General features: G+C 42.9%; 1 protein-coding gene across 1 annotated transcript; it reads left to right on the top strand.

Annotated features, from left to right (window-relative positions):
* The first annotated feature begins 6,945 nt into the window (after positions 1–6,945).
* RPP40 (ribonuclease P/MRP subunit p40) lies at positions 6,946–15,703 on the top strand. Its single transcript, XM_042985819.1, has 8 exons — positions 6,946–7,131; positions 8,720–8,864; positions 10,179–10,247; positions 11,055–11,150; positions 11,833–11,958; positions 13,684–13,882; positions 14,017–14,151; positions 15,484–15,703. The coding sequence occupies exons 1-8, from the start codon at positions 7,009–7,011 to the stop codon at positions 15,680–15,682; spliced, it is 1,092 nt and encodes a 363-aa protein (XP_042841753.1). The 5' UTR covers positions 6,946–7,008; the 3' UTR covers positions 15,683–15,703.
* The last annotated feature ends 2,041 nt before the right edge of the window (positions 15,704–17,744 follow it).

A 17,744-nucleotide genomic window follows, 5' to 3' on the forward strand; every position in this document is an offset into this window, starting at 1 on the left:
CTGGACAACAGTCTGGAGGTTCCTCAAAAATTAAAAATAGAACTACCCTATGACCCAGCAATTGCACTACTAGATATTTATCCAAAGTACACAAAAATGCTGATTTGAAGGAGCACATGCACCCCAATGTTTATAGCAACACTATCAACAATAGCCACATTATGGAAAGAGCCCAAATGTCCATCAGCTGATGAATGCAGTAAGATGTGGTATAGGGGTGCCTGGTGGCTCAGTTGATTAAGTGGCTGACTTCGGCTGCGGTCATGATCTCACAGTCTGTGGGTTCGAGCCCCACATCAGGCTCTGTGCTGACAGTTCAGAGCCTGGAGCCTGTGCCCGATTCTGTGTCATCCTCTCTCTCTGCCCCTCCTCTGCTCCTCTCAAAAATAAACATTAAAAAAAAAAAAAAAAGATATGATTATTACTGAATATTACTCCCAGTGCAGGACTCAAACTCACAAGCTGCGAGACCATGACCTGAGCCAAAGTCAGCCACTTAAACTGATTGAGCCACCCAGGCACCCTGAGAGCCTTTCACATTTTAAAGTTTCTTATTCTATTCTATGCGTTATTAATTAGCCTCTAAGTTGAAGGTACTAAAACCTACTAAAACCTACCTCAGAAAGGATTCTTATGAGATAATTAATATAAAGTGCTTGCGGTAGTTAGTTCCTGATTCATTATAAGTGTTCAATACTGAATATGTAATATTATATATTATTATACAGTTATTGGTAATTATATATAAAATTATGGTGATTGCCCCTTTCTCTGTTAATGTATACTATTTCATTAACTGCATTGTGGATTAATAGTTTTCACATTATAGTAAAATCCAAGATAAACAGAAATGCCTCATCCTAGATATCTGAAGTCCCTGGATAGCTAAGATTTAAATTTTTTATGTACCAATTTACTTCTAAACATATGTTTTTCACTTTAAACAAAAGAATGAGCTTTATAAAAAATGTCAACCATTTCAAAATCCTCTTCCAAAATTGTAATGAACATATGTGACAGAGTTTTAGTCAGACGGTGTGACTGTTTTGGGTTCTGCTTTTCTCCCCCAGATTTATTGAGATACAATTGACATATAACATTGTGTTCTGTTTTAAAATACTCCATTTGTGCACTTCCATGTGTTGACACAGTCCACACAGCTGCCAGTGTTAATATGTTTGCATGTTCCATCGATTCCCAACCAGTCAGAGGGAGAGGACATGAAGCAGTCTGCCTCTGAGACTTCCCAAAACTCCAGGGATTCAAGTCCTCACTTGGAGTGCATCATATATTCTTGGGGGCCGCTGATTTTTTTCCACTGTACCTGCTGGATCCAGTTCCCAGGCTGCCTGCCATCATAGGGTAGTTTTGATCTTGTACCCCAACACCCGTCCATTCGTGGCAGCTGCCTGGAGCCCTGTGCTGATAAAGACTGTGAGGTCAAGTTTAGGCTTGGCAGGATGGAGTCCTCTGATTTATTACTGGTGTCTTCAATAGTTACAGTTCCCAGCACCACCTTCCCTGCTGCTCCCACCTGTAATGGGATGATGTTAACAGATTTTAGGTTGGCTGCCTACTGATGAACATACCCAGGAGCTTCAGAGATGGAAAGCTGTCTCCTTTCACCAGTATAAATACAATACACTTGCATGTACAATTGAATAACACGGGTTTGAAGTTTGCAGGTCTACTTATATGTGGATTTTTTACACTACAGTACTATAAATGTATTTTCCTTCATTTTAACAATTTTTCTCATTTCCTTTAAGAATATAGTATATAATACATATATAAAATAGGTGGTAATTTATTAACAGTAAGGCTTCCAGTCAACAGTAATTAAGTTTGGGGGGAGTCAAAAGCTATATGCTGATTTTTGACTGCAGGGGATAAAGGAGTGTGTGCATCCTAACTTCAGTGTTGTTCAAGGGTCAGCTGTATATTTATAGGCAATGTATTTGTGCCTTGAACTTGCACACTGATGCAGGCATTAATTTATGTAGAATAATATCTTAATGTTTTCACGGAGTTGAGCATATTTATCTATTTTTAAATGTTTATTCATTTTGAGAGAGAGAGAGAGAGAACGTGCGCATTTGCGTGCATGGGCGAGATGCAGAGAAACAGAGAAAGAGAATCCCAAGCAGGCTCTGTGCTGTCAGCGCAGAGCCCGAGCTCAGTCTCATGAACTGAGAAATCATGATCTGAGCTGAAATCAAATTGGACACTTAACTGACGGAGGCACCCCAGCGCCCTGAGTTGAGGATATTTAAATTATTTTTGTACTTCTAATTTTATTGTATCATAGTCCCAAAATGTGATGTGTAAAACTGTTATCCTTTTATATTTACTAAGTATATTTTTGTGTTTTTAGAATACAAAGGTAATTTTTTTTTGCAAGTCTCTTGGTGTGGTCATTTAAAAATTCATATTTGCTACTATATTCTTTTGGATATATACATACAAATCAGTTATGTTTTGCTTCTTATTTCTTTCTTCTTCTTTTTTTTTTTTTAAGCCATTCCTGGCCCTTCATCCTCAGACTTGTGCTATGCTCCCGAATCTGTGATCTAATATCCATTTGTCAATTAAGATTGTTTTCAGTTCAGGGCACCTGGCTGGCTCAGTCAGTTAAGTGTCTGACTTTGTCTCAGGTCATGATCTCACGGTCCATGGGTTTGAGCCCCGCATTGGGCACTGTGCTGACAGCTCAGAGCCTAGAGCCTGCTTCAGATTCTGTCTCCCTCTCTGCCCCTCCTCGGCTCATGCTCACTTGCTCTCTCTCAAAAATGAATAAACATTAAAAAATAAAAAGATTGCTTTCAGCTCTAGATACCAGAAATTCAGACAAATAATAGTATGAACAAGCAAGGGTAGCAGATGAGGCTGCAGAGGTAGGCAGGGGCCAGGTTATCTAAGCTTTTATACTAGTGCAATGAAAAGCCAGGTTAAAGCCAGGCAGGGTTTAAGTGGGGGGTGGGTAGCATATACAGGCCTGCCTCAGATATACTGCAGTTTGGTTCCAGCCAACCACAATAAAGTGAATATGCAGTGAAGTGAGTCAAATAAATTTCCTGGTTCCCCAGTGCATATAAAAGTTATGCTTACACTATACTGTAATCTATTAAGTGTGCAATGGCATTTTGTCTTAAAAAAAATGTATATACCGGGGCACCTAGGTGGCTCAGTTGGTTAAGCGTCCAACTTCAGCTTATGTCATGATCTCACAGCTTGTGAGTTCGAGGCCTGAGTCAGGCTCTGTGCTGACAGCTTAGAGGCTGGAGCCTGCTTCTGATTCTGTATCTCCTTCTCTCTCTGCCCCTCCCCTGCTTGTGTGCTCTCTCTCAAAAATAAATAAACATTTAAAAAAATATTCATACCTTGATTAAAAAATTGTTTATTGCCAAAAAAATGCTAACCATCACCTGAGTTTTCAGAGTTGTAATTACTGATCACAGATCACAGTAACAAATAATAATGAAACAGTTCGTAGTGTAAGAATTACCAAAATATGACAGTTACACAAAGCAAGCAGATGCCTTTGTAAAAATGGCACCAATAGACTTGCTCAACACAGGGTTGCTACAAACCTTCAGTTTGTTAAAAACACAGTATATGCAAAGCCCCTGGGTGGCTCAGTTGGTTAAGCATCCACCTTTGGCTCAGGTCATGATCTCACGGTTCGTGGGTTCAATCCCCACATCAGGCTCTGTGCTGACAGGTCGGAGCCTGGAGCCTGCTTCAGATTCTGTGTCTTCCTCTCTCTCTGCCCCTCTCCCACTCATGCTGTCTCTCTCTCAAAAAATGAATAGACATTAAATTTTTTTTTAAAAAAACAGTATCTGCAGAGCATAGTAAAGTAAAATGCAATAAAATGAGGTATGTCTGTATGACATTTTTCACATTTTTGAGATCAGTTTGGATACTGAGGGGAGAAGAGACCGCAGAAGACAGGAAGCAGGGAGGTGGTTAGAAGCCTGTGTCTAGCAGTCAACTGAGAGAGGGGAAGGTGGCTGAAACTGGTTGTAGAAACAGAGGCAGTGAGTGAGAAGAGGCCGCCACCAGGATGCATGCTGCAGGCAGAGCCAACAAGCCACAGATATGGGGTGAGAAGTGTAGAAGAGTCAAGAATGATGCCTGGGTGTCCCTCACCCCCACCCCAGGGATGAGGACCCAGGCCTGGTGGTACAGATAGATGGTTCTGAAAGCTGAGATCACGAGGGATCACTCTGAGAAGAGAGGGCAGGAAAGAGAAGCGGGGAAGGTATGGATCACTAGAGATCTAGTGGAGGAGGAAGGGCAGGAGGAAATAGAGTAAGGTAAGCGGGGGTCCAGAAGAAAGGTTCTCAAAAATCCACAGGGGAGTGTACCAAGAAGGAGGGTTTTCAAATGTACCCAGAGATTTGTTCTGACAGGGATGGCAAGCATGCACAGAAATGACTGTCATAAAGGAAGTTTTTACTCACAGCTCCCTAGAATCCGGAGCCACAACAGGAAGCTTCTAGGTTGGTCAGGAGGCAGGGGAAGTGAGGGCAGAGCATCAGTCAGAGCTTTTATTATGGGAAGGAATGACTGAGGCAGGGTAGACAGACTATGTAGGCTTAGGAGTGGCTAGTCTGAACAGTTTCAGTGGACTCTGGAGTATCAGGACTGTCCCCAGTTATCTAGGACCTGGCCCTGGGGTTATTAGGGCAGGGGAACATTAGCCTGGAGCGAGCCTAACAGTTTCCAGAAGAGGTGACAGGGTGTAAGCTCTGGATTAGCTGGTTTGCAAATGAAAGACATGCTCCCTGCACAAATTATTTGCTATCTTTAGGAGTTATCTAAACCTGGAAGGGGCAGTCCCACCCTAGTCAGTGAGGCCCCAGATCCAGAGCATCAGAGAAATTTTTAAAAAGAAGATAAGAAAATATAGTTAATACAAGGAAGAAGTGTTCAATTGTATCATCTGTGTTGAGTGCAGCTAAAAGACTGAGATAAGAACAGAAACTTGGCTTTGAATTTGGCAAATGGAAAGACCTTGATGAAAGCCAGGTCAGTGAAGTAGTATGGAGGAAAGCTAAAATATATTGGGTTCAGGAGAGAATGTGCAGAGAAGTGGCTTTTACGGAGCAGAGAAACAGAATGGTGAGAATGCAGAGGAATTCAGGGTCAAAGGAAGTGCCTTCACTTAATGCACAACATTAAGCACATTTGTATACTGACAGAAATGACCCAGCAGGCAGGGAGAAATGAGTCATTACAGACAGAACTCCAGAACACTGTGGAGGGAGGATGAAAGGATTCTGCAGTCCCAAACTTACTTGAAGTTATAGCTTTAGTCTTTTTTATTTTTTTGTGTGTTTATTTATTTTTGACAGAGAGACAGACAGTGCATGAGTGGGGGAGGGACAGAGAGAGAGGGAGACACAGAATCTGAAGCAGGCTCCAGGCTCCAAGCTGTCAGCACAGGGCCAGACGCAGGGCTCGAACTCACAGGCTGCGAGATCATGACCCGAGCTGAAGTTGGACACTTAACCGACTGAGGCACCCAGGCGCACCCTCAGCTTTAGTCTTTAAAATAAATGAGAGTTTTAGAAGCACCTGGATGACTCAGTCGTCTGAGCATTTGACTTTGGCTCAGATCATGACCTCACGGTTTGCAGGTTCGAGCCCCACGTCCGGCTCTGTGCTGACAGCTCAAAGCCTGGGGTCTGCTTCAGATTCTGTGTCTCCATCTCTCTGCCCCTCTTCTGCTTGAGCTCTCTCTCTCTCAAAAATAAATAAACATTTAAAATAAATGAGATTTTTGCCTTCTATTTCATAATACAGGCACACCCCCATAAAACATATCTGCAAGTACGATTTCCCTGGAGGAACACTGAGTTATGAATACCAGAATGGCATAGTGGCTGTTTATCAATCTTCAGCTGATATAATTTATATTGAATTTTCAAAACTTAATAACATATTTTAAACTAAATGGCCTGCAAGAAAACCTTCACATTGGCTCCAAATACAACTGGTAGACCATAAAATTACAGCACTTTGCAAATTTTGTATTATCAGCAAAGGTGTGTGTACACGTCTGATGGTGGTCTAAGAGAGGCCACTGCTACTTGTGACGTGACTAAGAGGTAATGTTTTAAGCATTTTATATCCTAATATGACATTTGTAACACCGCTAGGTGCCATATTGTGATTCAGGAAATTGGTAGAATTTTTCAATTAACCTGCTATTCCTTATAATTTTTCCTGTTTAAAATAATGGTTAATATGTTTTTCTTAGTTTTCTCAGAGATAGTCTGACATTTTGGGCACACGTTACTGGCCCGGTCTGTTTAAAATTTTTAAATACTTACCTTGTAAATTACGTAACTTCGGTTGTTCCAAATCTTACAGTAAAATTGACGCTCCAGACAGTTGTACCACAGACAGTCTGCTGTTTTGCATCCTCTCAGCACAGAATTGGGGCTGTGCATACTCCAGCTTGAGAAACGTATAGTACTTGATCAGAAAAATTATGGAAAAACGAATTCTCACATTGTAACAATAGTAACAAAATTTTTAAAGCCGTTCAGGTGGGATTTTTAAAAAAGGGATCTTAAAGTGGTTCCGACGGAGTCGTATTGTAGGGCCGAAAACAGAAATTGTGTATTATCTTCCTGCACAAAACTCCTAAACCATTTGTGAAGGAACAGAGGGAGGATATACGGCAAGACAGCACCAGGGAGGGACGGAGGTCTTGGCGAGAAAGGTGGGTTTGAAAAAGCAAGTTCCAGGTTTCCAGGTACCAGGTATTTCCCCTTTAGGCAATGAATTTGCGGTTTCAGGTACCCAAGGTTCAGGAACCTAAGGTTCCGAAGAAACCCAGGCCCGCCCTCACCCCTAACCGGTCACCAAGCCCGAGCAGCCTCAACCGGCACTGCGCAGCTGCAATGCGCATGCCCGCGGGGCCAGGCGGAGGGGCGGAGCGAAGCGGAGGGACTGGGCTCCCGGAGCTAGCTCAGGGCTTGCGCCGGAGAGAGCATGGCCACACTGCGCAGGCTGCGAGAGGTTCCCCGACACTTGCTGGTCTGCGAGAAATCCAACTTCGGCCATGACAAGTCGCGCCACCGGCATCTTGTGGAGACGCACTACCATAATTACAGGGTGAGTCTGGCCGTCGTGGGCCACTCAGGAAGTACCCCGTCTCCGGGAGCTGGAGAGATGTGGGGAAAGTCGCGTTCAGTGAGGAGCCCGCCCTCAGCGCGAAGAGGGGCGGGGCCCCGCGCTAGGCACTTTGGGAGCTGTAGTCTCTAAACTACTCCGAGCTGGTAGTTTGCAGAGCTGCAGGACTACAACTCCCAGGATGGGCCGGGAGTAGGGGCAGTGTCCTGTCCTCGCAAGGAGGGGCTGGGCGATTTGCTCTGGGCCGATTCCAAAGCGTCGCTGGCTACTTTGGCCCCGCCCCCGGTGGAACACTTTCTTCGGAGGGAAAAGTCAGGCACGGGCCTCTGGAGTTGAAAGGCTGTGACGTATGCCACGTGGAGCCGCGGACTGGCTCCAAATTGGGGCCTCGCGCCCCTCCCCACCTCTTGATTCCTTCTCCCACCTCATGGGAGCATCTTGCCGAGTCCAGACCCAGGAAGCACATGCTTTTCTAAACTGTTTAGAGGAACTAGTTTTATCTCTGAGAAAAGTTTCCACTTTGCCTGTTACCTTCTGTGGTCTCCAGCTGGAGCGCGCTAGGTTGTCAGGTTTAGAGTGAAATGAGTCGTGGTGTCCCTGTTTGCAAGCATAATTTAAGAGCTTTACAGGGGGGGTAACTTTGGCTTTTGCTTCGTAAAAATGCCAGCCGCATGGGGCGCCTTTCTGCAGATGTGGAAGTTGAGGCATCAGTGAGGTTAATTATTGGTTCATCCAGCATCTGGCAAGAGAAGAGGAGAATAATCCAAATGTTAGTCAAGGGTCTAATGGTCCGTTCTCACCAACCCATTTAAGTGGTGAGGCCTCCAAAAACTCGACTTAAACTGGTTTAAGCCTTTTACTTTTACTTGAAATTGATCAGCCTCATCTCCACCCAGGTCTGACTGGCAGTTTTTCAGAGACACAAATGGTGACCTTGGTCCCTCAGGAATAGACTGGTGTTTGAGCTTTGGGAGAGCACTTTTCAAGGTGTGGAGCATTTGGGCCACATTTGAAACTGGTTAGGCTTAACATCTCTGCCTTAGATGGAAAGCTCCTCACCAGCAGCAGTCAGGGTGTGTGCCTTCTCCCGCCTGGGCTGATCTGTAGAATTCTTCTGTCTAGAAAATGGAAATAACCAGGAGCACTTATGCTTTCGTGGAGCCTGTTAATGATTGATGTCCCTAATTTCTGTAAGCCCTAAAGGACAGTCCCTTTGATTCCAGCTGGTACCAGGATAAACAAATCTAGGGATATTCCATTGTACTAGATTGCCCTAAAAATTAGAGTAGTGGACAGGATACAAAAGATATTGCTTATTTGCAAAAGATGAAATGCAAGCAAGAGCTTTCTATTAATTTTTTTTTCTCATTCAGCTTTCCTATAATGTTTGAATACACAAATAACATGAATTGTCAAATTTCTTTTTTCCTGAGACTGGTAAATTAATTTAAGAGTTTTATAGAAACCTGTGGGGGAATAGTTAGCAGCCTTCATATGTTACAGCATCCCTAAAAAGCTGGGGGTTAATCTACATGAAAATAAGGCTTATTTATATTACACATTCCAATAGGTTTCATTTCTGATTCCTGAATGTGGGATACTATCAAAAGAACTGAAAAACCTGGTCATGGAAACCGGACCCTATTACTTTGTGAAGAACTTACCTCTTCATGAGTTAATTACACATGAATTCATCAACACCTTTGTGAAGAAAGGTGAGGAAAACCTGATCATATCTATGAACGTGGCAAGCTGAGAAAGGATAGTTAGATCACATCACAATACTAGGGGTCTTCCCTTGTCTTCAACAGGGCCTCTGGAGATGGTCTGTGTGGTCAAGTGCGTGCATAGCCCCCCTGCCCTCAGTGTTCTCACCCTACACTTTCTGGCGCTCTCTTTAGGTGGTGGTTTCTGATTACACTTGTTCACAAGTGTGGCATGGGGATGTTGTAAGATGAAGGTATCTCTCATCTTAAAACAAGGATTCAGGGAGAGGAAGGTCTTGGGATCTGTGTGTTCAGATACACTGCTATTGGGTGTGTGGCTGCAGAGACCACTGTGTTCCCACTCAGTCCCCACTCAGCAGTCTCAAAGGGTTCATCTCCTGATGCAGCCACAGCGGCTGTTCACCAGGCGGTGTGCCCGTTTATGGTTCAGTGCCTTCTGCTTAGATTTTGTGGCTCTGACCCTCTTCTGCTCACCCCATTTCCATTCGTGTCTGCTGGGTTGATTTCTCTGTTGTAGTTGTTTTGTAGGGGCCACTTGTTTGAAACTGTATGTCAGTGTCTTTAGGGAATGCACCCTCACTACATGAATCACTGTGAGTAAGCCCCTTATCTTGTTGCCGGCCCTGTGTCTGTCCTCTGCATGGAGCTATGAAGAATCCAGTTCCTTGCAGTTCCTCTCCTTCAGGTGCTGCTGGCACTGCTCGAGAAACTGACATGTTGTCCCTGGCCCCATCAACTTTATTCCTTTCATCTGCTCTGAAATTCGGTACTAATTTGTTAATAATGTGGACACTGGCTGCAACAGGCACTTTTAACTATCTGAACTCTTGCAACAGCTCTCCAAATTAGGGCTATGATCCCCATTTTACAGGTGAGGAAACAGGTTCAGAGAGGCTGCGTGGCTTTCCTAACCTCACACAAGTTCCTGGCGCATTTTGAAACTTTACCTGGAACCCTTCCTCTCAAGTGTATACATTTCCCTAGTGTTCTACTTTGTGCCTCTGCCAGCATCCCCGGGGGTACGCACTCCACCCTGAGTCCATTTTCTGCTTGATGGCAGTCACCTGGCACAAATAGGCCCTGGGGGGAGGGGGGGGCATGAACTAGCTAGAGTGTGGCCTCTGTGTCCTCCAGCTCAGCCTTGGCAGGTTTGAGGTTGATTGAGTGAGCTGGAGCAGTGGTGGATACTGACCTTTAATCACCTGGAATATTTGTTACAGTGTAAAGATAATCTGCTAAATTTTTGTAGGTGTGATTTTTTTTTTTTTCCTTAATTTCTGGTCTGGGCTCTTTCTCTTATAGGTTCGTGCTATGCACTAACATACCATACAAATATTGATGAAGATAATACAGTTGCCCTGCTGCCAAATGGTAACAACACTCAGTCTTTTCTTTGATTTTACAAGAAATACTGTAAAAAAAAAAAAAAAAAAAAAAGTCAAAACTCCAGATTCATTCCCCTTCTTAGAAGGAATTATTGTTAACAATTAGGAATTATTGGTGTTTATTCTTCCTGACATTTTCTTTATTTTTTTTAATGTTTTATTTTTGAGAGACAGAGAGAGAGTGAACAGTGGAGGGGCAAAGAGAGAGGATCTGAAGCGGGCTCTGTACTGACAGCAGAGAGCCTGATATGGGGCTTAACCTCATGAACCATGAAATCATGACCTGAGCTGAAGTTGGACTCCCAACTGACTGAGCCACCCAGGCTCCCTTCTCTTGACATTTCCTATAAATTTATAAACAGACATAAAGCTTGTTCTTTTTTTTTTTTTTAAACATAAATTTCATTGTATTACATTGTTTCTCAGTTTGCTTTTTTCCCCAATATGTCATAGACATCTTTCCATATCAGGGCATATAGTTCTGACTTACTATTTTTAATATTTTGAAGGTATTCCAGTGAATAGATATACCATGATTTAACTATTATTTCTTTAATAAAAATGTACATATTTCTGTTTTCACTATCATAATATCCATGTATGTATAATACATTAAAATATCCTTCTACATAAGTAAGATGTATGTATAAATAATATCTTTGTATCACAAGGAAGATCCTTGTATGTAGTTTATTACCCTCATATCTAACTGTTGAATTTGCTGTGTTCTCTGTTCAGTCAGAGAACATGTCATATTTTAGCATCTTTTTTGGGGGAATTATTTGATTTTTAGGGAAATTAATTTTATCACTGGATAAAGATACTTATGAAGAAACTGGACTTCAAGGTCGTCCATCTCAGTATTCTGGCAGAAAAATCATGAAGTTTAGTAAGTATTATGCTCCATCAGCTTCCAACAAGTCAGTAATCGTCCTGTAGCTATTGAAGTTTAAATGTTTGAATTGCTGCTGTTCTTTTTGTTTAGAAGAACTATGGCTTTTTCTTGTCTTTAAAACTTCTGACTCAAGGGGCTCTAGGTTGAGCTTTGGAGAGAATAAGATTGCTGTTGTATCTATTTCTCTGCAGCTGTAGGCTGAATCTTATACAGATCACAGAGTTGGAATGGTCGATTAAATATATGTTTTGGGTCAAAAATTCAAAGTAATGAACCCAACATAAGAGTCTACAACTTGTTCTTAATAAAGAATTTCCTTTACTTTCACCGAATTTTTATGATTACTAGTAGAGATTCACCTGTGAGTGAAAAGAGATGGTTCTACTGATAGTGTCAGGCTTAAAACGTGAATAAGTGAGGCTGCCACATCCATAGGTAGATTTAGGATTGACTTCCCAAGGACCTCTGCTATTGGTCTTTGACCTAGGAAAAAGTATGAATTTAAAACAAGGCAGAGTTTTGATTTGGTAAACCAAAGGAATGCAAGAAGAACAAAATAATTTTTACTATTCACAAAATTCCAAAAATTCTGATGCTTTTTAATACAACACTTTTGCCACAGTGTAGGCTGTAGTATATGTGAATGAACGATGTATTCCTCTTTCCATTTTTTAAGTTGTTTCCATTGATTTGATGGATTTATCCCTTAACCTGGATTCTAAGAAGTATGAAAGAGTTTCTTGGTCCTTCAAAGAAAAGAAGCCCTTGAAATTTGATTTTCTCTTGGCTTGGCATCACACAGGTATGAAAAATATGTAACAATACAATGACTTGGAAATCCAATTATTGATTAAAGGGGGGTAATAGAGAATTCAAACAGGTGATTCATCCTTATGGTCTAGGATATTGTATACATATATGCATAAACATTATTCAGGAAGCTGCTTGCAGCCCTCTGCCCTCCCCAAAAGCTATACATCAAGATGATCTAGGCCCACAGGCATCTGCCTCCATCACCGTGGGGTATGTTTGGATCCAGAGATGATGGCTTCAGAGCAGCTAACTCTTAGCTGTTTCTCCTCTTCCTTCCTGCAGCTTACCTCAGATAGCCTTGGCTGCACATTTTTAAATAACACACATTCTAAATACAAACTGTTGAGTATGGCAAGATAATAATCAGGCAGACCATTCATTGTCAGATTAAATTTGTCATAACTTGAAATTGATTGAACGTTAAATTTAGTTCAGGGGTCCCCAGACAATGTTGATTTGCTTACAACTGCCATGTGCCTTGGTCCTTTTAGAGTGTATCTTTGGTCCATCACAAGATTGTCATGGGTCAGATCATCAGTTATGATGGTGTGGTACTCTGTTTTGGAGAATAGGGAGACACATAGGTCCATTTTGGAGATCACGCCTATCCATCTGCTCTTCCTTGGAAGTTTCTGGTCACTGGGTGCTGTAGGTTGCTTGCATGGGTCTGGAATGCTTCAGTGCTTCTCCTACTTATGGTAGAGATACAAGAGGGCAGAGACACTGACTGACAATTCAGTTGCTCGAAGTGTTCATTGAGTACCTTCTGTATATTGGGTTCTGGAGAGTTCTGTGTTCCTAAGACTGCATATTATTCTAAGGGCTTATCAGGAACTGGGGAAGGTCTGAGATTTTCCCCACTTGTAAGCTAAGAAGTTAGCCTGCACAGTCTCATGGATGCTGGCAGAAGGTACGAGACTCAGGTCAGAGGCAAAGGATTTAATTATTCATAGTGTCAGTGGCTGGACTATGAGCATATACAGTAGTGCACCAAGTCCCAGTACCTACAGGGTGATACACAGTGGGCCAGGTGACACCCGCGCATGGAGTGGGCTGCATTACAGAAGAGGAATCCGGAACTCCAGTCTTATACTGGCCAGTAAGCCTGCTGACCTTTGCTCCTGGTGGTGGGGGATGGGGGGAGGTGGAGTTGAGATGGAGAGCAGATTATTTCTATTGCCCTGGACAGTAAGAAAGCCTGCCTGTTGCTCCCCCCACTAAGGGGGCCACTACTGCTGTCTCCCAAGGCTGTTGGAAAATCCGTGAAGATACATTGATTTTACTGGGTTTTTAAAGACAAGCTCAGATGAGATGCTGCCATCGTTCAGTTCGTCTTGTGCTTCCTTTAGAGAGATTATGCAAATAAGCTCCTCTCTGTAGAGTTCACTAATTTTATTTATACACAAGTGGTGCTTTTTTATTTAGTCAATCAAAATTCTCAGATTAGGGCACCTATGATACTACTATGGGTTGGACGTGAAAGGGTTATGCGTTTCCAGGAAAAGTGAAAGAAAGCGAATGTTTACAGAACTTTGGCACCAAGGAGCCCAAAGGAACTTAAATGATTTTAATTTGAATACAGCTTTGCACACCCTCCTTCTGCTTTACTTCATCCCGCCTGCTCCCCGGAACTGTCGGGAGGGAATGGGGTGGTTCCAGGGATTCGCCGATCTTGTTTCCAGTACTCACATGGCCTTTTATGGTGTGTTCTAAGGTGCAGAAGAATCAAGGATGATGTCGTACTTTTCCAGTTACGGAATTCAGGAGCGGCAGCCGCGAGTAGCCCTGAGCACGGCGAGCGAGCTGCAGTGCCCGGTGCTGCGGAGCGGCGAGCTCGGGGGAGCCCCGGGGGCGGCTTGCAGCGCCCCTGAGCTCCTGGACTGGCTGGGCGCCGTCTTCAGTAACGCCCAACTGTGCGTCCGGGGGGCCCGGGCTGGGGCGTGGCCAGCTCCGCGTTCTTCATGGGGGTTTATACTTTGAAAATGATCAGGTGGGAGATAACAGAGGTATTTTCTTTCTTTCTCTTTTGTGTGTGTGTGTGCTACAGAAATAATGAGCCGAATAATTTCGTATCAACCTATTGTTGTCCTCAGCCGAGCACGGTGGTGGCAAAAGCTTACTTGTGTACAATCACTGGGTTCATAGTTCCAGAGAAGATACGTCTCCTGTTGGAACAGCTGTGGTGAGAATTTTTTTTGCCTTTTAGGTCTTGCTTGTTCATGCCAGCGTGACACGTCCGGGGCAGGGCTACTGTTCCAGATCGCAGGGCTCTCTTGCACACGTCTTCTCTTTTTTCCTCACTTGGGTGCACAGTGTGGTAACATTATCATCTTAAATGATGTGACTGTCCTTGGTGAGAGGAAAATTCTGTTTATACTTAACAAAAAGACAAAGAGCAGAGTTTAATTAGGCTTCTTGAAAACAAGCTGTTCATTTTTCACGTCGTGCCCCAAAAGTTATAATACCACTTAGGAAAATGGTGATGCTCTATGGAACACGTTATGGTCTGTTTTAAATGTTAGAGTTCTGCGAAGGTTTTTTTTTGAAATGGGGTGAGAAAGCAAGTTGACCATCTTTGAAACCAAATCATGTCTAACATCTGTTCCCGCTCTTAACATCTGCCCAGGGCAGGGTTCACATGCCAGGGACTGGACACACAGGATGGGGTGTGTGGTTGGGGTCCGGAAAGGTACTCTCTAGAAAAAACGCCACATTGTATCTAATGTCAGGAAACTCCATTCCCGTATTAAAAAGACTATGAAGTAAACATAACGCCTTCGCAGTCTTCACTTTTCAAATGTCTAAGATTTAAGTCTTGAGGGTTTTCTAAGTCTAATACCCCTTTTCACTTACTAGTTTAGTAGTTTGATTTTCCTCAATAAGAAGGTTGGATTTTAGGGGCACCTGGGTGGCTCAGTCGGTTGAGTGGCTGACTTCAGCTCAAGTCATGGTCTCGGGGTTCATGAGTTTGGGCAGGGGTCGGGCTCTGTGCTGACAGCTCAGAGCCTGGAGCCTGCTTTGGATTGTGTGTCTCCCTCTCTCTCCCCCTCCCTTGCTCATGCTCTCTCTCTCTCTCTCTCTCATTCTCAAAAATGAATAAACATTAAAAATAATAATAATAATAAAAAGAAGCTTGGATTTTATTTAAATGCAGTAAATTATTCTGCAGTGTTGCCGTGAACACAGACTGTTGAGCGAACAACACTGTTAAATGGAGGGAAACTATTTTTATACACTTCTGTGGTTTTTTTTTTTCTTTGCATCTTACATGTTGTTCCATAGTAAGCGTAGGAACTGCTGAAGTTGGTTTTGTGCATTCTGTATTGGTTAACGTTTACTGAGTTCACCACATAGTAATTTGAATGTAATTTGTATCTCTTAATTTTTTATCAATAGAAGCTAAGGCCTGAGCTTCATTGGAACATCAGAAATACCACTCATTCTGAATAAGTGAAAATATAAATGTGAACGTTCCTAGCCCTCCCATTTGTTAAGATTTCTCTTTCTTTTTCAGTCGCTACTTTGATGAACCAAAGTTAGCTCCTTGGGTTACATTGTCAGTTCAAGGCTTTGCAGACAGTCCTGTTTCGTGGAGAGAAAATGAACATGGTTTTCGAAAAGGAGGAGAACATTTATACAACTTCGTGATTTTTAATAATCAAGACTATTGGCTTCAGATGGCTGTTGGGGCGAACGATGACTGTCCACCATAAAAACTACAAAACCTTAAATCACGTTTGTGTATGTTTCTGTTTGGTTTCAGATTTCTTAATGGTAAAGGGCTGTGTGTTCACCCAGGCTTGTATGATGATGGCATTTCTACTCTTGACTTAGGGCCCATCCTGTGAGTGCAGCTGGGCCTGACATCCAGTACAGATCTCATAGTTGACTACCCCTGGTCAGCATCAGTATAAGCACAGAGGTGTGGGTCACTACATGGTAGAGCAGAGCAGGATGGCCAGGGAACAGGCGCTGTTGGACCATTGGGTAAGATGTGTGCCATTACTCAGGCGTATGATTACAGGTTTTTCACATAATAATTAGATTATACTTCTCAGGGCCAGTCCCTGTTGTTAAGTGCTGATTGTGTATCACCTCATTTATTTCTCACATGAACCCCAGGAGGAAATAGTGGCACAGAGTATAAACAAGTGAGCAAGATCACACTGGCTGTGGATCTGAGACTTGACCTCAGGTTAGCTGGTTCCTAAGTGTGTGTTCCACTCTTGCCTCTGGATCAAGGAGGGGTGCTTCGATACTGTATATTGTAAAGCACAAGTCAAAAGAATTTTTTTTTCCAGCTGTGGCTGATAAAGACCAGCTGAAAACAACTAAAACTTCTGGAATACATATCAAGAACGATTTTTAAAAATGGATTGATGAGCTGCAAAAGAATTTAAGAATTCTCAAAAAAATTTAAATATTCTTTTTTTTTAATGTTTATTTTTGAGAGAGAGAGACAGAGTGTGAGTGGGGGAGGGGCAGAGAGACAGAGGGAAACACAGAATCCAAAGCAGGCTCCAGGCTCTGAGCTGGAGGGCTCAATGTAGGGCTTGAACTCATAAACCGTGAGATCATGACCTGAGCCAAGGTCAGACACTCAACCGACAGCCACCCAGGCGCCCCAAGAATTCTCAAAAAATTTTAAATGGAGGTAGAAACACAAAGAGGTAATTAGGATACTGGTGCCACTTTTCACCCTTATGACATTTGCCAAATATCAAATTGAACTTTGTTTTTCAGCACCTGGGGTGGGGAAGGGCCAGTAGCACAGCTGACAAAACTTAGGTCCTGCCCATGGTAGGGGGACTGATAGGAGACCTCACAAGGCTGAGACCCCAAAAAAGACAGTGTAAGGGTGAACAAATCTGTCTGTTTCCTCCCTCTCCAATCTCCCCTTGTCCTCCTTCACTCCCCCCACCCCCCCGCCCTACAGATAGCGAGGAAGATTGCTTATCCTGAAAACCCATCTCCCCTGAGGATATGTATATATGTGTGTGTGTGTATATATATATGTATACATATATGTATATATGTATATGTAAATATATAGCCACATTCAGCCCCCAAACTGATTTGTTTGCACAGCCTGGGTAGTCTAAAAAAGTGTCATGCTGGAAATTTAAAGTGATACCAGGTTTTTAGTGCCTTCCAGGTGACAGAAGCAAACCATTGTCTTTGGAGGAACTCAGAAATAGTTTCAAGGAATGCAATTTCACAACCAAAAATCACAAACATGTAAGAGAGACAAGAGCCAGCAGAAACAATGGACAAAAGAAGCAGGCCTACAGACTTAAGCTATTAAGACTTACCAGACATGGGGTGCCTGGGTGACTCAGTCGGTTAAGCATCCAAATCTTGATTTCAGCTCGGGTCATGATCTCTAGATTGTGAGATCAAGCCCTGCATTGGGCTCTGTGCTGAGCGTGGAGCCTACTTGAGATTCTCTCCCTCTCCCTCTGCCTGTCCCCCACTTGTGCATGCGCACACACTTTGTCTTACAAAAGAAAAGACTTAACCAGACATAAGAGTATGTTTTATATTTAAAGAAATAAGAGAGATTAAAGAGCATGAGAGCAGATGGGAAAAGGACCAAATGGAAATCTAGGAATGAGGAACACCATAATTAAAAGTTAAGTGGATTGACTAACATGACAACAAACTAGGTACCACTGAGAAAATAATAGGAAGAAATAAGGATGTTTTGGACTTGCAAAAGACTGTATCACCAGCAGATACTCACTACAAGAAAGATGAAAGGGTGTTCTTCAGACG

Source organism: Panthera tigris, chromosome B2, assembly GCF_018350195.1.
Source record: "Panthera tigris isolate Pti1 chromosome B2, P.tigris_Pti1_mat1.1, whole genome shotgun sequence".
In the NCBI taxonomy this organism is placed as follows: domain Eukaryota; kingdom Metazoa; phylum Chordata; class Mammalia; order Carnivora; family Felidae; genus Panthera; species Panthera tigris.